The sequence below is a fragment of the Microtus oregoni genome, unplaced genomic scaffold (assembly GCF_018167655.1).
Source record: "Microtus oregoni isolate MIOR12 unplaced genomic scaffold, Mior012 000062F_ref0000492, whole genome shotgun sequence".
In the NCBI taxonomy this organism is placed as follows: Eukaryota; Metazoa; Chordata; class Mammalia; order Rodentia; family Cricetidae; genus Microtus; species Microtus oregoni.
In genome coordinates, this window is record NW_024543872.1 from 9425689 (window position 1) to 9448440 (window position 22752).

The window sequence follows — 22752 nt, forward strand, 5'->3', positions numbered from 1 at the left end:
CTCGTGCCCTCTTCTGGTATGCAAGCATACAAGCAGGCGGAACACTGTATATATAATAAATAAATATTTTTTAAAAAATAAATAAAAGTCAATCTCACAGTATTTCAAGAGCAGAAAAGTGGCTGGTATTAGTGAGTGGAAGGGAGAAATGGATTTAGAAAAAGATGTTGTTGAAAGAGCATTAAGTTTCATATAGGTTAGATGCGATTTTAGCAATTCACTGTACTGCATGGTGGCAGTAATAATGTATTATGTATAGTAAAACTGCTACAAATCCTGACTATGTTCTACACACAAAGTTGATCAGGGAACAGATGTTAATACACTCTATTAAATCACTTAGCAAAGTGTCCATAAATATTACAATATTACAATAAACCCTTATAAATACATATATTTATCTTTTTAAAAGATTTATTATGTATATAACATTCTGCCTCCACATATGCCTACATGCCAAAAGCAAGCACCAGATCTCATTACAGATGGCTGTGAACCACCATGTGGTTGTTGGGAATTGAACTCAGGACCTCTGGAAGAGCAGTCAGTGCCCTTAACCTCTGAGTCATCTCAACTCCTATTTATCTTTTTATTTAAATGATTAAATTTTTAATGTTTAAGACTCCCTGAACCAGTAATATTTCTAACAATTCTCTTTTCCTTTTCACTCATTCTCAGCAATATATAAATAAATTCACCTAACAGTAAATGATAAAGCAAACTGCAATTAGATTATAGTTTCCTTAAATATCCTGCTCAACTCAGCAATTTATTTGTCCCTTTTCTTGAGATAAGATTCTTACCCTATAGCCCAGGCTGACCTAGAGTTCATAGCAATCTTTTTTTTTTTTTTTGTTTTTTGTTTTTCGAGATAGGGTTTCTCTGTGGTTTTGGAGCCTGTCCTGGAACTAGCTCTTGTAGACCAGGCTGGTCTCGAACTCACAGAGATCCGCCTGCCTCTGCCTCCCGAGTGCTGGGATTAAAGGCGTGCGCCACCACCGCCCAGCTCATAGCAATCTTTCTGTTTCACCCTTTGGAATGGTAGGATTCCATCCAATTGTGAGCCAAAACACAATAGGGTTCAACTTAGCAGTTTTAAAAATTAAAGTTTTAGTCGAGCAGTGGTGGCACTCACCTTTAATCCCAACACTCAGGAAGTAGAGGCGAGCAAATCTGAGTTTGAGGCCAACCTGGTCTACAGAGTGAGTTCCAGGAGAGTCAGAGCTGTACAGAGAAACCCTGTCTATGTAGAGAAAAACTGTCTCAAAAAAAAAAATTAAAAAGCACAGGCTAGGAAAAATTCAAAGCCAGCACAACAAAGCCCACAAAGCTACAGGATAGTTTAAGATTTTGGCTTCAAAGATAAAAAGCAGCCGGGAGATGGTGGTGCACGCCTTTAATCCCAGCACTCAGGAGGCAGAAGCAGGCGGATCTCTGTGAGTGTGAGGCCACCGTGGTGAACAAAGCGAGTTTCATGACAGCCAGAGCTGTTATACAAAGAAGCCCTGTCTCAAAAAACCGATACGTAGACAGACAGACAGACAGACGAAAGCTGAGTATAGTGACAGTAATGCCAGTACTCAGGTAAACACAAGAGAACCAGGAGTTCAAAACCTGCTTGTGCTTTGTGAGAAAGAAAAGGGGAGGAAGGAAAAGGTTCTAGGGCTAGCAAGTCGGTTCAGCAGGTAACGGTACTTGATCACCAAATTGATGACCTGGACTCAATCCCCAGAACCTACTTAATGGAAGGAGAAAACTGACTCACCAAATTGTCTTCTGACCTTCACACTCTCACACTGTGAGTGGCACATGTGTGCCTACCCATCTACACATACACACTAAAATATAAACACTAGTTCTGTAACTTGTGTCATCTACAAGAAAAACCGTTGGGCAGGAAGAGCTGAGGCAGGTTGTGTGGATGAAGTTGGGAGTGAAACCCTAGGAAGATTCACGGTGGTCAGTCGAACACTACACTTCTCAGGTATCCCTTGAATTACAGAAAGCATCTGTCTGTTTCGAGATAGTCTCACTCAATAGTACAGGTTGTACTGAAACTCATTATATAGCCCAGGCTGGCCTCAAACACATGGCAATCGGCCTGCCTTAGCATCCTGAGTGCTGGAAGTGTGGAGCACCATGCCTAGCTCAGACAAATACTTTTAGGCATGTGTGAGAGCACGTGTGCTCATATCCATGTAAGTGCATTTATGTGCACATATGTGTTCATGCCTGTGGAAGCCAGATGCTGAGAATAATTGTCTTTTATCATTCTCCACCTTACTTATTCTTGCTAAACCAGATTCCTGGATTGAGCTAGTCAAGCAAGCCACCTTGCCAGAAGGTCTCCTGTCTCTCCCCCAAAGCACTGGGATTCAGGCAGTTGTCAATCACACCTGCCCCGAGCCATCTCCCCATTCCAGAAAAACAAGTTTTTTCAGAAGAGAAGCTACAAAAAAATTAAAGAGGGAATGTCATATTATACTCTAAAAGTTAGTTATGCTAGTTAGTAATTATCTGATTAATACTGAAATTATTTTTATTCCCTTAAAGCACTCATTTTTCAGCCACCAAATAATCTCATAGCTCAAGTGTTGCTTAATTTATAATTATTTATATTAAAAATGTTCTACTTAGTAATAGAATATTATACTGCTAAAAAAAATCAGAAAGATATGAATCTGCAAACTCTCACATGATCCAAAATGCCTAGGTTCTTCTCAGAGAGGACTACTAAGCCAGAGTGTGACTGGCTCCCCAGACCCTCACCTTAGAGGCTCGGGAACAGCCGGTGTCTGTTAAAGAGTTCTTTATGTGCCACATGTGTGACATCACATGCCTGTGGAGGCCCTTTCTGAACCAACTTAATATAGAAAAAAATCACCTTTTTAAATTTATTCAATAAAATCATTTTATTTATCCCCAAAACTGGTTCACTTACATTTCAAACTCGCCTACAATCCTAATACCTGAGTATTAGTAAGTATTACGTTTCTCTTATCCAGGCTATTCCTATGTGCTTACATTATACTCTCCCTCTGGCTTCGCTTTTCCACTGATGCATCCAGTACTCTACCTTCTTTAGGCAATCATTTATTATCTTACAAATCATTTATGTGGTATCTTACAGAAAAGACTTACTCTACTTCAAACCCTCATTTACACTTGAAGCACCAAAAACTTATTATTTTCATTGTTTCCAAAGTACATAATTTTCTTACCTTTACAGAAATGAGAGGAAATAAAGGAATTTCTTCTCAGAATCACATCTTTTTTGTTTGTTTGGTTGGTCGGTAGATTTTTTGTGACAGGGTTTCTCTGTGTAATAGTCCTGGCTATCCTGGAATTCACTTTAGACTGGACTGGCCTGGAACTCAAAGACCCACCTGCCACTGCCTCCTAAGTGCTGCGATTAAAGGCATATGCCACCAATACCCAGCCACATCATCTACTTTTATCTGCATGGTATGGTAACATAATCTCAACTTTAGCTTACAGATCTCCATATATTTCTATCTGTTATTTCCCCTGGATGAACATGTTAGCATTTAACAAGCAAAGTTTGCTCTTCTCAGTTGCCCAGAGCTTAATACAAATCAGGTAAAAGGTCAAAGTCTGATGACTAGAAACACAAACTTCAGGGTGTTTCCTTTCTATCAAACCTCTATAAATGCCAACTGTGACAGAAAAAGAAAAACTAGAGCCAATGAGATGACTCAACGGGCTAAGAGGATCTACCACCAAGCCCACCAACCTGAATTTGATCCCTAAAACCCACATAGTGGAAAGAACACACTCATGAAGTTTGTCCTCTGACCTCCAACACACAAACTGACATTTATGCCCATACACAGATTAGATAGATAGATAGATAGATAGATAGATAGATAGATAGATAGATAGAGATAGGTAAGCAAATAAATAGATGACTAATAAATAAAAATTTAAGTTAAAAAGCAAGGCCAGCCATGGCAAGTCAAGCCTGTGATGCCAACACTGTGAGACTAAGATATGAACTGAAAGCCACAAAGTGAGCTCTAAACCAGCTTGGGCTACAGAGTGAGACCCTGTGTCAAGCACAGTGGTCTGTGTCTGTAATCTCAGCACTTTTGGTGTAAGTGATGGAAAATCAGGAGTTCAAAGTCATCTTCAACTGCTCAACTACATAGTGAATTCTGGCCAGCCTAGACTTGGGATATTGTTCAAAACAAATATAACATAAGGGAGGGAGGGAGGGAAAGAGGGAAGGAGAAGGGCAGATAGAGGCTACAGGGTTCTCAAAAAATTACAACTAATGTCTCACTTAAGAGATAAAATATAAGCTGGGCAATGGTGGCGCACACCTTTAATCCCAGCACTCAGGAGGCAGAGGCAGGCAGATCTCTGTGAGTTCGAGGCCAGCCTGGTATACAAGAGCTAGTTCCAGGACCAGAACCAAAAAAGCTACAGAGAAACCCTGTCTCAAAAATTAAAAAAAAAAAAGAGATAAAATATTGTTAATATTATGATTGTATAAAGGTAAATTAACTCAACATTTGCCTTTCATAAGCAAATATTTACTAGGTTTTGAATCAGCCAAAATACAAAATTAGTTCTTACCATTTAAAGCCAAGTGCTATATGTAATTCTGACAGGTTATGAAGCAGCTAAGCCATTTGTTGTTGGGGGTTTTACAAAAATAATGTATCAAGGGGGCTGAAGAGATGGCTCAGCAGTTAAAAGCACTAGCTGTTCTTCCAGAGGACTGGGGTTCAATTCCCAGCATTCACATGTGTCAGCTTACAGCTGTCTGTAACTCAGGTTCCCAGAGATCTGACACCTTCATACCAATGCACATAAAATGAAATTAAAAATAAATTTTAAGACTGGCATTTAAGACTATAGTCACACTCTGTTAAAAAGCAAAAATATCTCCAAGTAATCAAATGACTAGGTAAAAAACTAGGCATTTAATGTTTACTTAAATATCAGCTATAGAAAGTAGCAGAAAACTTCTGATTCTTTCTACATTCATTTGATTTTCCTAAGTAACATTAATATTACCTTGAGAGTAAATACGGTATTAACAATATCAATAGCAAAATACTATGATTTATTTTTATCTTATGTGCTTGGTGTTTTGCCTATATAGATGTCTGTGTGATCTCCTGGAACTGGAATTATGACAATTGTGAGCTGCCGCATGCCCTAGCAGAATACTTATTGCCTTACATGTAGGAAGCCCTAGGTTCAATCACCAGTAAAGCATTGTGGCACATGTGAGGTGGAAGCAGGAATATCAAAAATTTACTGATATCAAGTACAAGGCCAACTTGTGATATAACCTTTCTCAAAAATAGCAGAAGGGGCTGGAGAGATGGTTCAGTGATTAAGAGCACCGAGTGCTCTTCCAAAGATCCTGGGTTCAATTCCCAGCACCCATAATAGCAGCTCACAACTATCTCTAACTCTAAGATCCAACACCTTATACAGACATACACCAATAAAATAAAAATAAACAAATAACATGAACTCTAACATAATAGACACTGTAAATTCAAAAGTAGAGTCATGGGTTGGGAAGATGGCTCAGCCTGGAAAGTATTTACCTTAAAAGCATGAGAACCTGAGTTTAATCTCTAGAACCCACTTAAAACTGCCAGGCATAGTAACACTATAATTCCAGCACTGGGGTGCAGAAACAAGATTCCTGGGACTTACGGGCCTACACCCATTTATCCAAATTGGTGAGCCCCAAGCCAATGGGACTCTGTCCTAAAAGAGGTGGATGGTGTTTCTGAGGATGTCACCAGAGGCTGCCCTCTGGTACACCCACACACCCACACACACACCTGCTTCAAAAAAAAATAAGTCACTAATTTAAAAATTATCTCAAATTCCAATAGATAGAAAAGCTGATTCCCTACTTCCTTCTCTCTGAACACTAAAACAGAGAAAACAAGAGTTATAAATTCTATCTTCTTTTCAATAACTAGACACTGCAACTCTAAAAACTCAGGGCCAACTGAAGACAGCAAGTAGAAGCACTCGGGAGGCAGAGGCAGGTGGATCTCTGTGAGTTCGAGACCAGCCTGGTCTACAGAGCTAGTTCCAGGACAGGCTCCAAAGCCACAGAGAAACCCTGTCTTGAAAAACCAAAAAAAAAAAAAAAAAGAAACATACCAATTCACGCCTTAGAACCCTAGAAAGGTTTAACATCAGGAGAACGGGTCTTAAGATGCATAGGGGAACAAAGACATCATAGCAGCCTCTGTTCTCATAACCAGATGTTCTTGCTGCTCCAGATTCAGCAGGAATCTCAGCAACTATTCAGTAGGACAGCAAAAACGCACAATCAATTAGGACAACAGGTGCAGTGGAATGTTGAGCTAAGACAAAAACAAGGAGGTTTTTCTTTGTTTTAAATTTACTTATTTTAATTGTGTGGGGGGGCAAAGGTATGTGCACGTGAGTGTGAGTGCTCAAGGAAGATGGAGGCTTCAGATCCCTTCTGAGCAGGAGTTACAGGAGATTGTGAGCTGCCCTGTGTGGGTGCTGGGAAACAAACATGGGTCCTCTAGAAGTATGATAAGCATGCTTAATCAGAGTCATCTGTCCAGGTGACTTAAAAAAAAAAAAAAGACTAAAGATACTGAAATTTAAGCTAACCTTAGACCCATTTACCCAACTGTCTTTAACTGCTTCATCAAGAACACAGGCAACCAGATTTATACCTTCCTCTCCATACGTACGACAGAGAGATGGTTTGAGGATCATTCTCTGGAAAAATGCAATTGCTCCATAAACCAGGCCTGCAAAACTGGGGTATGGTGGCAGACACGCACCTGTAATCCTAGCAAACTGACAGGAGGATCAACACCAATTCAAGATAAACATGCACTGCACAGTGAGACTCTGTCTCAAAAACAAGCAAGCAAAAAAGAAAAGGAAAATCCTGTAGATTTAAGTCCTAGATGCATTACCAGATTTTAAAATATATTCACTGTTCATTGTAGCATGAATAATGAAAACCCAGAGACAGATCCTGGGGTTCAACCTGAGGATCAGAAAAGCAAAGCAGCCTAATCACTAAAGAGTGCTTACCTCAATGAAATCTTCAGACTGAAAGAGAGTGAGTTCCTGTCTCATCCCACCTTATATTTCTCTCTAGGGCTGGTGGTACACCACCAACACCTGGCCTCTGTGGCTAAGTAGTGTGGCTGTGGGATTAAAGGTCTGTGCCACCACTGCCTGGCCTGTATGGCTGACTAGTATAGCTGTTTCGCGTTCTAATCTTCAGGCAACATTTATTTATTAAAATACAAATGAAACACCGCTACAGTTCATCATTCTGTGAAAGTCTCAGCATCCATGATTAAAGATTAAAGGGACTACAAATATCTTTTTCTTTCTTTCTTTCTTTTTTTTTTTTTTTTTGCAGCACCCTCTCACTATTTAACCCTGGCTGGCCTTGAACTCACAGAGATTCACCTCCTGAGCACTGAAATCAAAGATATTCAATACCATGTCCTGTCAGTAAATATTTTATCAGGGGTGGAGGTCTGGGGGTGAAGGGAGGAAGTTAACTGGAAATTGAATCTGGTGCCAAAAATGCTAAGCAAGTTCTCCTATCATCAAAAGACAAGGCCATCCTTTTTACTTTGCTCTTAAGGCAGAGTCCCACTAAGCTATCTGAGTTGGCCTTAAACTTGTTGTCCTCTTGTTTCAACCTCCTGAATAACAGATTACAGGCCAGCACTACCAGCTGCAAATTACCTTTTAAACAATACACTCTTCTTAAATTTTTAAACCTCATTATGTGCATATGCACACCTGCCATCCAGGGTGCATGAGTGAAGTCAGAGAACAATCTGTGGCAATCACTTCTCTGCTTCAACAATGTGAGTACCAAAACCAACTTGGGACATCAATATGATCCCATTACTGGGAGGCAGAGGAAGGACAATAGTTGAAGGCCAGCTCCCAAGCAAGTTCAAGGCCATTCTAGAATTTGTAAGACCCTGTTAAAGAAAGAAGGGAAGGAAAGAAAGAAGGAAGGAAACAAAAACAAAGGCCAAAACAAGAGTTACTGAAGTTGAAATATAAGCTGAACATAATAGGGCAAGACTGTAATGCTAGCCAAGAGGCAGAAACAAAGTTAGGAGTTCAAAACCATCCTTGAGGTTCATAGTTCAGGCCAGTCTGGGCTACAGAGGGAAAAAAGAGAGAAATCAAGTGAGCAAGACAGAAGGACAGACCCAGACCCAGATCTATTCAATAGGAAAAAGTTTAAATACAGTGGCACGAGTCTATAATCTGGAGGCTGAGGTTTAAAAAAATAGAGGAAAAAGAAAAAAGCAGGGCTAAAAGATAAGGTTGAAGAAACTCCACAGGCGGTAAAACAAATCAATAATATTGGAAAATAAAAACTAAGACAATTCATATAGTCCAACATCCAGTTAAAAAGACAACAGAAAATAAAGAGAAGAAAAAAAATGCAACAAGATTTCCAGTGAAGAACCTGAAAAGACACCCATGTGTCCAGAACAACAGACTTTAAAAGAGTGCCCACCAAGCTAGAACTAAACCTCTAACTAGGAACTTGAAGAATTTTTAAATCCCAAGACTTTCAAAAAGCAAGCTCTGCCATTAACAAAGAAGGAATCAGAAAGGTGCTGAAAAAACAGCACCATCCAAAGCCAGAAAAAAGAAATCTGCTTTCAATCTATGATGTGGAGTGTCCTTCTGTGTTGCTTTTATTGGTTGATGAATAAAGAGCTATTTGGGCCAATGGCTTAGCAGAACAAAGCCAGGCAGGAAATCTGAACAGAGATATAGGGAGAGAGTAGGTAAAGTTAAAGCAACGCCATATAGCTGCTGACGGAGAAGGACATGCAAGAACCATACTGGTAGGCAATACACAGATTGAAAGAAACAGGTTAATTTAAGATATAAGAGTTAGTTAATAAGAAGCTGAGCAGTGTTGTAATTAAAATATAGTTTCTGTGTGATTATTCGGGTCTGAGCAGCCAGGAACAAATGAGCAGTCTCCACTTACAAACCTAGACTCCCATCAAACACTCAAGAGAATCAAAGAGAAGAATTAAAACACTGTCATGGAACTAGAGGCATGTCTCCAAGGCAGAACCTGTAGCATATTATGTGAGGCCCTGTTTCACCCCAGCACCACTTTAAAGAAAACTTGTCTATGATGAGATATCTCACAAACTTCTCTTTATATGCAGTTTTTCTGTGCAAGAAGCTACTAGAGGACGACAGGCTTCAAGCTAGACCATTCAGCAAAAACACTGTCACACACAGGAGAAAGACAAGACTGTCACTCACAGGAGAAGGCCTAGGGAATCTCCCAGGCTATAGTAATGCAACCAGTCTAATTAATAACCAGCCTGTGACAAAAATGGAGAAAAGGTCTAGACTAGAGATAGCCAGGAAAGCAATAGGAGCCAAAAGACTATCTCTCTGCTGGCTTGACTGTGAGGAAACTCACAAAGGTTACTGAGACTGTAGAAACAGATAAAAGGCAATTAATAAGTCGGGGGGGCTGGGAAGAAGGCTCAGAGGTTAAGAGCACTGGCTGTTCTTCCAGAGGTCCTGAGTTCAATCCCAGCAACCACATGGTGACTCACAATTATCTATAATGAAGCCGGGCGGTGGTGGCCCACGCCTTTAATTCCAGCACTTGGAAGGCAGAGACAGGCGGATCTTAATGAGTTCGAGACTAGCCTGGTCTACAAGAGCTAGTTCCAGGACAGGCTCCAAAACCACAGAGAAACCCTGTCTCGGGAAAAAAAAAAACAAACAATTATCTATAATGAGATCTGATGCCTTCTTCCTGGCATACAGGCAGAACACTGTATATATAATAAATATTTTTTTTTTAAAAAAAGGGTAATTAGTCAAATAAAGAGAATTTTTAACTCAGAAAAAAAAAAAAGGAGGGAGGGCAAGATGGCTCAGTGGATAAATATGCTTGCTAGGCAAGCCTGACAACCTAAATTCAATCCCTGGAACCCACCTAAATGTTGAAGGAGAAAACTGGCTTCACAAAGTTGTCCTCTGGCCTCCACACGCATGCCATCACACACACACATGCACACACCCTGTGTTTGTCCAAATAGAAATTTTTTTTAAAAATTTACAAGAGAAAGACAAAGAAGGGTGCAAAGATTTTAGGGAACAGGAATACATTTCTATAGAGAATAACATTTGCCGGACATGATGGATGTGACAGCACAACTGCACACATGCTGGTACTACATGTACAAAACTGAAAACTTGTACAAATTCAAGTCAGATAAAAATCCCAGCATGAAGAGGGTGAGTTGGGGGTAGGTAGGCACTGAGAACCTATTGGCAGTTGATAGTTGCTGGGAGAAGAAGACTGTTTTCTTCAGGGATGTTCCAGTAGATGGTCCTACACCATGACATACAGATAGCAACTCAGTAGAATTAAAAAAAGAGATAACACAGGAATAAAGAAAATAAGCCACATAAAAATGGAATATACACAGAGTCTGGATTATGTATATTATTGTGTTTTTTTTTTTAAATTTTTGACTACAGAGAGATATCTGATTCTGGGGACTGCTAAGCTAAACCAACAGATATGTTTTAAAGGTATCTTGACTTCAAAATTTGGGTCTAAGGATATGTTGCTTTGGAAAGGAGGTTTTACTTTTGTTTCCACAGAGGACGAGAACCTGTGGATTCCTTCCAGACTAATGTGGTTCAATGGACCAAGATCACCCAAAAGGTCTCCATAAACCCCTAGAATTACTTCACCCAAAAACCAGCAGGAAGCAGTTTGAAGAGAACTATGCCCAAATTCCTAAATATTGTTTATAAATGTTTCTTTACATTTAAAGGGGGTATGCTATAGAGATGAGTACTTTGCATTGGTATGGATCTTGGTTTATTGATACAAATTTAAGGTCAATTTTGTTATATGTATATTTCTGCTCTTGATTAAGGTACTAGGTTTGTGCAGCTCATTTTAAAATGTAAAGTATAATTAAGAAATATAGGTGAATAGAGAGTCATCTATAAATAGTTTGTAGTCATGTCAGTTAGGTTTTCTAAATGTACAGAGATATATTTCAGTTAAATACTCTTCAACACTTTCAAAGACCTACAGAATATGGCATTTAAAATGTTTTAAGAACTTGGGACCTTTCATGACAGTGAGAAACATCTGTTCATGGCAGCACCAATCTACTTCAAGAGAATGATGGACATCAAAGAGGCTCCTCATGGAGTTTGTTAGTCATTTGGGCAAGAAACTGCTCTTGCCTGAACTGCCTGACTAGACTTGCAGGACCCACAGAAAAATGACTGTTGAAGCTGCCTAAAGAAGGTGAGACAGTCCTTTGGGGTTCCTGCTCCATGAAAGAGTCTGCCAGACATTCTGCAGGACACAGAAGAAAGTGACTGACAAACTGGCAATATAGGTGGAACTGTCTTTGAAATTTCCTGCTTCATGGAAAAGTCTGCTGGATACTATGGGCCAGTAGGCTAAAGATGGGTACCCATAACATTACAGAAGAACTTTGGGTGACTGTCCAGGCAGTGAGATATCTCTGTCAATTCTAGAGTTTTGGAAGGTGCTTACAATGCACTTCCTGTTTACATAGGTAATATTATATCCTTCTGGAGTCTTTGATGGAGCTGAAGGATAGTTATAGTTTTCCTTAGTTATGATAAAAGATGAAGTAGATATAAATATTATAACTGTAATTCTTGCTTGATACCTGTTTTGTTATATGTAATTTTACTATGTTAAAGTTAAAACCTACTTTTTTCTTTAAACAGAAAAGGGGAAATGGTGTGGGAAGTCCTTCTGTCTATGTGTTGCTTCTATTGGTTAATGAATAAAGCTGTTTCAGGCAGTAGCTTACCAAAAGAGGGCAAGGAGGGAGTTCCAAGCAGATAGAGGAGAACAGAGTAGACAGGGTCAAGGAGGAGCCATGTAACCCCTCCAGAGACAGATGTTGGGAACAGAACTTTACCTGGTAAGTCACAGCCATGTGGCAATACACAGATTAATAAAGATGGGTTAGTTTATGATATAAGAGCTAGCTAAAAATATGCTTCAGCTATTGGCCAATGTTGCAATTAATACAGATTTCTGTGTGATAATTTCTGTTCGGAGCAAACAGCCTCTGGCTACTGATATGAAAGAAACAAATCAACAGTATCTTCTGTTCTGAATATGATACATTGTACCTTTTCTATCTTCTAATGTTTTGTAACCTTGGGTGCTGTTTCTGCATCATACTGGAAACACATATCTCCATCACTAACACCAGTTATTCATGCTTGCAACCCAAATTACATGACAATATCTTAAAAAAAAAAACCTTTTCTCATTCTTAATTTCTGTAAGTTTTATTTTCATTTTCAACAGGTCTCCCTCCTGCTTCCACCTCCCAAGTGTTGAAACACACGTGCACCACCATGCCCTTTATGTTGCTCTTTGAATCAAACAGAGGGTTTCCTGCATATTAGACAAGCTTACTATCTACCAAAGGAGCACAGACATTTCCAGCTCCACTCCTTTTTTTTTTCCTTTACCTTTATTCTCCTTTTAAATTCCTATCCTCACCAAGTCCAACTTAAGAAATTTTGTTTCATTTATTTTGGTTTTTGAAACAAGGTCTTACCCAGTAGTCCTGGCTGGCCTCAAACTTACTACATAAACCAGGCTGACCTCAAACTTCCAGCATTTCTTCTGCCTCTGCCTCCCTGGTACTGGGGTTACAGGAGTACAGGTACAGCTTCAAAATTGATGTATTTGAAAAACTCCGTATTGTTCTTACCAGTTGTAAAGGTTCAAACATATTGCCCCAACCTCAGTATACTTTCTCACTCTTTTAAACTCCTCCTTTATGACTTAACCATCTTCATAAGAAGTTTCCTCATGTACATCTACAGCTAATAATAAAATGTGTATGTTGTGCTCAATAAACAATCTCATTTGTAAATCAAGACTCAGCAGCCTCTACCAAAGCACTACCTGGGCAACCTTGTACTGTTTCAAGTTGAAACAGATGCCAGTATTTTTCCTCCCATTTTTTTCCTCTTCTGAGACACAAGAAAGTACCAGTAGTTTCGTTCCAATACTTGTCACAGCGTTATACCCTATAATCCTTGAAAAGAACAGCTCTAATGTTACCACCTCTGTTCTATGAAGCTCTGGACAACTCTATCACGAAAAGGACAAATAAATAACTCAAGTCAAAACATTGCCCCTCCCAAGTAACCCCACTCTTCAAATTAAAACTAATGTGAGTAGAACTATTGTACCCCACCAATATTTTGGGGGGGGGTGTATAATATAACAATTAAATTCTCAGAATGAGAAGCATAGCCATGAACAGAGCCCTGAAAAAGAACAGTGCTGGACTCTAAGTGAAACCCTTTTACTGAAGGTTCCTCTTTCCTTACCAGTCACTGTCAGCATTAGCTGTCATCTGGAACAGAAGGGACTTTCTATGATCAAATGCTCTTTTAGAGCACAAGGTCAAATGTTTCAACAGTCTTGTAGGTTATTTGGTAGTGGGTGTCACATGTCACAAAATTTACCATTTTAGCCACTTTTAAAAACTAAACTTAGGTTGGGCTTGATATTGCAATCTCAGCCAAAAGGGTGGGTAAAACTAGGGGATCAACAGTGCCCCATTACTTCTAACACTTACTCAACATCTCAAATGAAAAATTCTATGCCCATTAACCATTAACTTTGCACATATGTCTGCCACTGACATCTTGGTAATCACTATTCCCTTTTCTCTATAAGTCTGTCTGCTCTAAGTACCAAACATCCTCTTACATCTGACTTACTTTGTTGTTTTGTTTTTGAGCCATAGCCCTGGCTGTCCTGGAACTCACTATGTAGGCCAGGCTTGCCTTAAACTCACAGAGATCTACCTGCCTCTGCCTCTGAAGTGCTGTAATTAAAGGTGTGAACCACCACAGTGGCTATTTTTATGTGTTTGAGGCCCATCTATGTTATAGCACTTAGCAGAATTTCATTCTTTTTCAAGGATGAATAATCCATGGCATAAAAACATATTTTATTTATTAATCATTCATCTATCAATAGGCTCTAAGTTATTTATACTTTTTGGCTACTATAAATAATGCTCCTATGAACACTGGCATACAACCATCTGTGAGTCCCTACTTCAAACTCTTTGAATAGGTCTTACCTGGCATGCACAAGGTGCGGGGGGGGGGGGGGGGGGGTCAGAGTTCTAGGACAATTTTTTTGTTTTTCTGAGACAGAGTTTCTCTGTAGCTTCCGAGTCTGTCCTGGAACTTGCTTTGTAGACCAGGTTGGCCTCTGCCTCCCGAGTGCTGGGATTAAAGGCATGTGCCACTACCGCCTGGCTCTAGCACAGTTTTTTAAAATTGCTTTTAACTGTCTTGGTTATAACTTGGAAGCGGATTTACTAGATATTCTTCTTGTTGCCCTTTAAAAATAAAAGCAAGTTTTGTAGCCAGGCTAGACTCAAATTCCCTATTTAGCCAGGGATGTCCTTGAACTTCTGATCCCTTTGCCTCTTCCTTTTGAGCACCAGGACTACAGGTGCATCACCACACTCAGTTTATGAGGTGCTGAAGATTAAACGAGGGCTTCCTATGTGCTTGAGGAGCAGTCTACCAACTGAGCCATGTACCCACGTCTTTTTTTTTTGCTGTTTTTTTTTCAAGCAGATTATCGCTGTAGCCCAGGTTAGCACTAAACTTACCATGTAGCCAAGCCTGACCCTGAACACACAGCAGTAACACCAGGCTCACATATTCAATTTTAGAAAAACTCCTATGCTGTGTCTGAAAGTGGCCAACTATCTGAAGTCCCAACAACATCACAGAGCTCCAAATGCTCCACATCTTCAACACTTACTTTTTTGTCTGTTTGTTTCTATGGGGTACTGTAGGGAATCATTTAGTCTCGCACATACCCCCACGTGAGCCTCAAACAAGCTAAGCACCCTACATCCCCAGCCCTCCTTTTGTTCCTTTTGAACAAGTTCTCACTAACTTGCTCAGGATGGTCTTGCTCTGTAGACTAAACAGGCCTTGGACCTGAAATCCTCCTGCTGCAGCCCACATAGCCTGTGCAACCATGGTCTAATAGAGAACAGTCATTCTAATGACTGTAAAATAACTTCTCACTGTAGCTTTGACTTGTATTTCTTTAAATATTAATGACGGTGAACATATTTTCATTTGCTTGTAAGCCATTTGTACATTTTTTTGGGGAGCGGGTCAAGTTTACATAGTTTCAATCTATCCTAAGAGCACATGCTTCAATGAGAAAAATCCCTTAGGCATTCTGGCATTCCTGCAGCATGAGCCTGAGTATCATCACTGCATAGCTCTCACATGCTTTATAAGACAAAGGTTTGGCTCATTTCTCTAAAAAGCAGCACTATGTAAAATGGAGTCAGTTGAGTTTCATCAACTCTTCTGCTCTTTTCCTTTTGTATGGGAAGCCAGTATCTTACTTTGTAGTATGGGTTAGCCTAGAACATGTTACATAAACCAAACCTGCTTCAATTTGCAGTAATTCTCTTGCCTCTGTCCTGAGCGATGGATGGCATTACAGAATTGTGCCAACAAGTTCAGCTTATCTCTGGTCAGCCTGGAATTATTCATGTAGATCAGGATTGTCTCAAACTTACTTAAATCTCTGCCTTTTGAGTACAGGGATTACAGGCATACACCACCACATCCAGTTAAATCAGCTGATTCTTAAGGGGTAATAATTTATATTTACTGATTTGACTGTGTGTGTATTCATGAGCACACTGAAGTGTCACAGCATACATGCAGAGGTCAGAGAAAGACTTGGAGATCTGATCTCTCCTACCAAGTGGGTTCCAGGGATCAAACCCAGTTCACTAGGCTTGGTTCAAGTACCCTGCTAAGCCCTCTTGCTGGCCCAATCAACAAGTCTTTATTCAGGTTAGTGGAATCAATTTACTCTTCCAAAGAATAGGTAATGCATTCAGTTAATAAAGGCACTACACCTCTCAGAGGCAAGTCTTTATCAATTTCAAGTTCTTACGTGAGGGCTGGGATTACATTATATTCAGTGAAGATACTGTCCTTAGAGGAAGAAAAAATATGTTGTATGGGGGGAGGATTAAGGACCAAGCGATAGCACATGAGGTAGGAACAACCCATTATTCTTAATTGTGTACTTTGCTAGACAGTGGTGCCACATGCCTTTAACTCCAGCACTCAGGAAGCAGAGGCATGTGAATCTCTATGAGTTCAAGGCCAGCCTAGTTTACAAAATGAGTTCTAGGACAGCTAGGACTGTTACACAGAAAAACCCTGTCTCAAAAAAATAAAAATTAAAAGAATGTGTGCTTTGCCTGGCAATGGTATCACAAGCCTTTAATCCCAATACTTGGGAGGCAGAAGAAGGCAGATCTCTGAGCTCCAAGCCTTCATGATCTACAGAGTGAGTTCCAGGACAGCCAGGAATATACAGTTGTCTACAGAGAGACCCTATGTTGAAAACCAAACCAAATCAAACAAAAAACAATAACAAAACAAAGCAAAGGACTGTGTGCATGCAACTATACTATCATAGAGTAATACTTTCCAGAGCTCATACTGCCAAAATTATGGTCAAATCAACTTCTGAAATTTGTACATCCAGAACCAATAACTTTCTTAATTTCCAAACAATCACTGAATTTCTAAGACCAGTTTTGCTCTAAAATGTTTGATGCACAAGCAGAAAGACCTTCGTGCACATTCCCAGTGTCCAAGTAAAAAGTCAGCATGGCACAGGGGAATCCCAGCACTGGGGAAACTAAGACAGAAGGATCTTTGGGGTTTGCTGGCCAGCCATTCTGACCAACTGGCAAAATGGGTTCAGTCAGAGAACCCATCTCAAAAAGTGCAGCGATAACAACAGAAGCTCGCACCTGACCTCATCCTCTGGCCTCCATCTTAACCACATGACCACACAAACACGCATACACACATTACTCAATTATCTAAACAGCTAATATTTATTAACTAAAATATGACCCCAATTTATTTTGTAATAGAAAGCAAATAAAGAATGTTCCATATAAAGAGGATCCCACTGTATTACCTCATTTCCCTTCCCCTGTGTTCATTTATTCATTGACCACCTCTCTCAGGTGCTTAGCACTAACAGGCAAAAGAGCATAGATCCCTGCGTCTACGTAACTTATTTTTCAAATGATCTTAAAATTCACTTTTTTGGTATTGATTGTGAATGGTCTTACTATTTGAACCTGTGATTCTCCTGCCTCAGCCACTCAAGTTTTGAAATTAGAGGCATGAGCCACCACACCCAGCTGTGACTTTAGATTCACTTTGGTTAAATGTGAAACATACACAGTAATTTGTTTTTGCAACAGTATTCAATAAATCTAATCATAAAAACTCACATAATTTCTAATATGAATGTGAAAGAGCTAAAGTCTACAGAAATGCAAGGCCAGTAGCCCTGAACACTCTAACAACCACTAATCTATAAAGAGTCTTCCTTCAGAGTCAGTATGAAGCTAAAATGACCCTGCCTGAAATATAAGGGGCGGCATTACCTGTCTCCTGGTCCTCCAGAACACTTGTAAGGTGACTACTTCTTCTTAATTGCAAGTGTTGAGGCTCGTTGTGTATCTCAGTAGTGGAATGCCCATCTAGAAGAGGAGATGGGACTCTGGCCCACTGCTAATACTTAATATTTTAAATGTCCTAAAAGTGGCAAACAAAGTATCTCTAGCTATCTGTACATCATTTGGCTACATTTCTGTTGTTTAGACATATACTGTCAATAGAGTAGCCACATCTGACAACCAGACAATTGAAATATGTCTAATATAAATTGAGATGAGTGGCCCATACAGCTCTCACACTAGAGGAAAACAATGTAAAATACCTGTTTGAAGCCGGGCGATGGTGGCGCACGCCTTTAATCCCAGCACTCGGGAGGCAGAGGCAGGCGGATCTCTGTGAGTTCGAGACCAGCCTGGTCTACAGAGCGAGTTCCAGGACAGGCTCCAAAGCCACAGAGAAACCCTGTCTCGAAAAACCAAAAAAAAAAAAAAAAAAAAAAAAAACCTGTTTGAAGCAGGCTGCATAAAAATACATCTTTGATGAGGTAAAGAATACTATTAAATTTTTCCTTTGTGACTACCAAAGTTTAATTACACGGGTAGCTCACAATTCTTTCAGACAGCACTCTTTTAAGACAGTAGAAAAATTCAAATTTCTGCACAGAGCTAATGTATGAATGTGTTTGAGCTGGACTCAGAACTGTCAGAATTGTGTTGATTTTCTCAGCTACTTTATTCAACATCTCATACCAAAACATCAAATGTTTTCATATCAAAATGAGTAAATGTCAGAGGTTACAGTCAAATTATTTAGCAGAGCACCAGCAAATATTTAAGTGGCCACTCTGTACAGGACACATTCAATCCATAAAGCAACATATTCTGTCACACACCAGTAGCACAAAGGCCATAAATTCTACACAAATCTGCACGTGCTCCTACAAAGTACCTGGCACCATTGCTAAGTGCTTTGCTCTCAACGACCTATAAAACCCTCACAAGCACCACACACAGTAGATACTGTTACACTGTTTAATACTATTTTAAGACATTGTAGCCAAAGTTGCAGTTAGTAACCTGTGGACTCAGGATTCCAACACGACAGACAACAAGTGAAACAACCCATTTTCCCAAGTGGAAGGACAACAAATAAGACTATGTATGGAATCTGGACTGGAGATGTAGCTCAGCAGTCTGCCTACCAAGCATGAGACTTCAATCCCCAGTACCTGGGAACAGGCAGCTTGGGAGCTGAGTGATCAACTTTCAGTAAAAAACTTTGCTTCCTACTTCCCACCTCACCCTTCTGGATGGCAGGTTTTAAAAAAACTGATCATATGCTGGGCTGTGGTGGGAGACACCTTTAATCCCAGCACTCGGGATGCAGAGGCAGGCAGATCTCTGTTGAGTTGGAGGCCAGCCTGGTCTACAGAGCAAGTTCTAAGCCAGACTCCAAAACTACAGAGAAACCCTGTCTCACAAAAACAAAAACCTCACCATACATTAAATTCTCTTTCAGAAAGGCTGTCTCCCGGCTGATCCAATTTATACTTGTCTTTCAGGCTTCATCTGAAACTGTCCATGCAAAGCTACTCAGAGTTCCCACAATTTAGACTAGACCCTTTCCTCCCTCTGCTCACTATAGTGCTTTACACACCACTGTGCCTGTCATCAGAGTGGTCAAGGGGTTGTATCCATCACTTATTCCCAACACCTTTAACAGTGCCTAGCATTAGGTGCTCAATAAATATTTGCTGATCTAACCACCTGACTCACCCAGCTACACCTCAAAGCAAACTCGGTTCTGTAAGTGCTAACCCACAAAGCAGAGGGCAAGTTTAAGCTTCATGAAATTTTGACAATCCCTCCCACCAGTAAGGTAAAGCAACTTATTTTAAATAAAAACTTATTCACTCTAATTTCAATAAAACTTGTTGCCGGGCGGTGGTGGCGCACGACTTTAATCCCAGCACTTGGGAGGCAGAGGCAGGCGGATTTCTGTGAGTTCGAAGCCAGCCTGGTCTACAAGAGCTAGTTCCAGGACAGGAACCAAAAGCTACGGAGAAACCTTGTCTCGAAAAATCAAAAAAAAAAAAAAAAAAAACTTGTTTTATATGAATGAGTTTAAGTTATTGATAAATACCTGTCCTAAGGAAATCCAAGCCGATTTCAGTAATCCTATAAATTGGTTGGAATCAATTTGAGTTTCACAATTCTTAAGAGCTGAAAACTGCTGCTTCTTTAATCTCATCATAAAATCAGTTACATTTATCACAAGGTTTCCTGCACTGCCCTAATTCTGAAGCTGAGGTCCAAAAATGATAGACACAGTATACTTTAAAAAATGGGGGGCGGAGGTGGGGGAGATGCTTCATGTACAGTTATTTTGACAAAATTAGTATTGGTGCCAGAGTCAAAACGACTTTCTTGGAACCTTCCCTTTTCATTTCCGAAACAGGAAACTCATTTAAAAGGTCAACCCCCGCGCCCCAGCTTTTACTTCCATACCAACTAATTCTGAAATATGAGGTAAAGGTACATTAGAAGTCCGTAGGGCCAAGACCGGCGAAACATTTTCCTGTAAATTCTAGCGTCAAGTAAAACACGAGAACTTGACTTGATTCCATCGGGTTGAAGACAGAAGGAACCGACCATCTTCCTCCCACTACTGCTTCTGTTGAGGTTCTGAAAAACCACTGTGAGCCAATCATGCCAGATTCCCACCCCAAGCACGAAGAGCCTCCGATTGTTTGACACATCAATGGTTTAGTCAAGACAGCCAACTCACTCCCCCCTCACCGCCCCTCTCATTTTCCTTAATGATTCTGCAACTCTCAAGTTTACTCCAAGTTACAGCCAGATGGAATATACTCTGTGACAGCAAATACAAATTCGGGCATTTACCACGTAGCCAGCAATGCTTCAATCTCAACCACTAAAATATGCCTATTACAAATATCACATCAAGCAACTTCACCCGATTATGGAAAGGCCAGTCAAGTCACTTAAAGAAACAGGATTCTGGAACGCTGCTAAATGCTGCCGCATATTCTTGTGCCAGCAGGCAACGAACAGAGAAGGAGACTTGAAAGCAAAGACCGGATGGAAAGCATGGGAAGACCCCGCCCCAGTAAGCGCTATTCCGATTCCAACAGTAACTTAGGTCTGTCGTCTGGAATCGGAATCACTGGAACAAAGGCGTAAATTCCGGGAAGCAAGACGTCTGGCGTAAAAGAAAACGGCTCGCGGCTACAGAGCCCCCACACCGTCCTCCCACAGGTCTTACCTATGGTGGAAATAAAGGTGGTATTGAAGGCATCATCCGAAAAACGAAAAAGGACGCAGGTCTTGCCCACTCCCGAGTCCCCGATCAGGAGCAGCTTGAAAAGCAGGTCGTACGTCTTCTTCGCCATTGGGAGGAGCGGCTCGGGCGCTCGCCGCCGGTAGTCCCAAGGGATCGGTGCTGCTCACTACGACCAACTCCTCACCCGGGCGTTCTGGGGCCGCAGCAGCGGGGAAGCGTATGCCAGGGAGAAAGCAGCTCTCGAGACGGAGAGGGAGACCTTCCGAACGGCCTCGTCGAGGAAGCCCCGACGGTGGCGGCGCCCGTGCCTCCGAGGGGCGGCGCCCGCGGCTCCGCAGCCTCTCCCAGCCGCTCCGCCCGGTTCCGGGGAGTCGGTCGGGACAAAATGGCCTCCCCTCCCCCCTCAGCGCGGCTCGGCCGGGACGCTCCCACGGGCGAGCGAGCGAGCTCTACGTCGAGGGAGCGCGGCGAGCTTGGACACGGCCTCCGCCCGGAGCACAAACTCCGCGCTAGGACCCGGGCGAGGGCGGCGAAGGAGGTCTCGCGAGCCGACGAGACCTGCTACATAACCCCAGGAAACCGAGCCGCCCCGGCCAGAGCCACCTTTTTCCCCGTGCCCTCTCACGCCGGCGTGCGCGCTGCCTGAGACGCACGCAAGGACGTACGCCCGCCCTTCTCTCGCGCCCTCGCCCCTGCGGCCCGCTTCTGCGCAGGCGCGCGGGAGGGCATGTAGGGCACGCGGAGGTGGGACCAGAGAGGGCGAGGCCGCGGGCGCGCTCCCTTCGGCCTTCGGATTGGGTGCCCGGCGTGACTAACCCGCCTCTCGGGAGGCGCGGCCGGGGGAATGCGCAGGCGCACTACGTCCATGTAGCCCCTGCCTTTCCGACCCCCCTTTGCCTTTTCCGGGGCGCCCTGCTGATTGCTGGGATCCTCTGCTCCTTCTTAGTCTCCTGTTGTGGAGCTAAGGATGTTGGCTCAGCGACGTGCGTGGGTGGCCACGCGTCCCTGTGTATGTGTAGTTCGTAGATGCGAGAGAGTGAAGTGCACTGGGCCATTCAAGAACCTCCTTACTAAAACCAGACGACTCCAGAAGGGCCCTTGCTTGTGAGCCCGTCGTGGCATCGCGGTCTCCTCAAGGAGCTAGAGTTCGAAGGAGCCGGAATTCCAAATTGAAAAATCGCAGCGCTCCTGGGATCGGAATGATGTCATCGGCCTGAGGAACCCCGGGTGCGGGGAGAACCTCCCTGCGAATGGAAGCTTCGCTGCTCCAGGCCTAAACAGTCTTGGAATCCCCTCGAGCTGGAGCGCTCTAGACAAGAGAAGGCGGGGCCCGGTCACTGTTGCCAAAGTTGTAACACTAAGTTGGAAATGCAAAAGCCTGCCCCATCCCAACTGATCTCTTCTTTGCTTTTCACTTTTTTGTAGGTTGGTTATTTTGTTGCAAAGTCCGGCTGTGCACGGTACCCCGATGCTGGCCTCCAATTCATGATTCTCCAGTCTCAGCCTCCAGTGTGCTTCTCTGTTAGGCTTGCACCGCCAAAACCTGTGCCATGTCTTTTCATCTGCCTTACCCTTCTTCCCTCTCTCCCCATCTGTCTTATTTACACTTCCCTTTTCCCGTCTTCCTTTCTGTAGTTAAAATAGCCATGTTTCTAACCTACCTTTCTTAGTAGGTTCCATCACTCCAGCACATATAGGAAGTGGTAGATGGTAGAATGGTTGAGCCTGGTGAGCTGGTTCAACTTGGGACATCTAGAAACAAATAGTTTTTTTTTTTCTAAGAGAAGTAAAAGCTACATTTTAACGCACATCTCACCATCGCCAAAATGTGCATTTCAT

At 41.8% G+C, this 22752-nt stretch overlaps 1 protein-coding gene across 1 annotated transcript in view; it reads right to left on the reverse strand.

The window, feature by feature from the left end:
* The window catches only part of LOC121439640 (ras-related protein Rab-10), a 61244-nt gene extending 39655 nt beyond the window's left edge, over nt 1-21589 (reverse strand). The window contains exon 1 of the mRNA XM_041640182.1: nt 20896-21589. Within this exon, the coding sequence (XP_041496116.1) occupies nt 20896-21022 (127 nt within the window). The 5' untranslated portion in view covers nt 21023-21589. The remainder of the gene's footprint in view (nt 1-20895) is intronic.
* Between the last annotated feature and the right edge of the window lie 1163 nt (nt 21590-22752).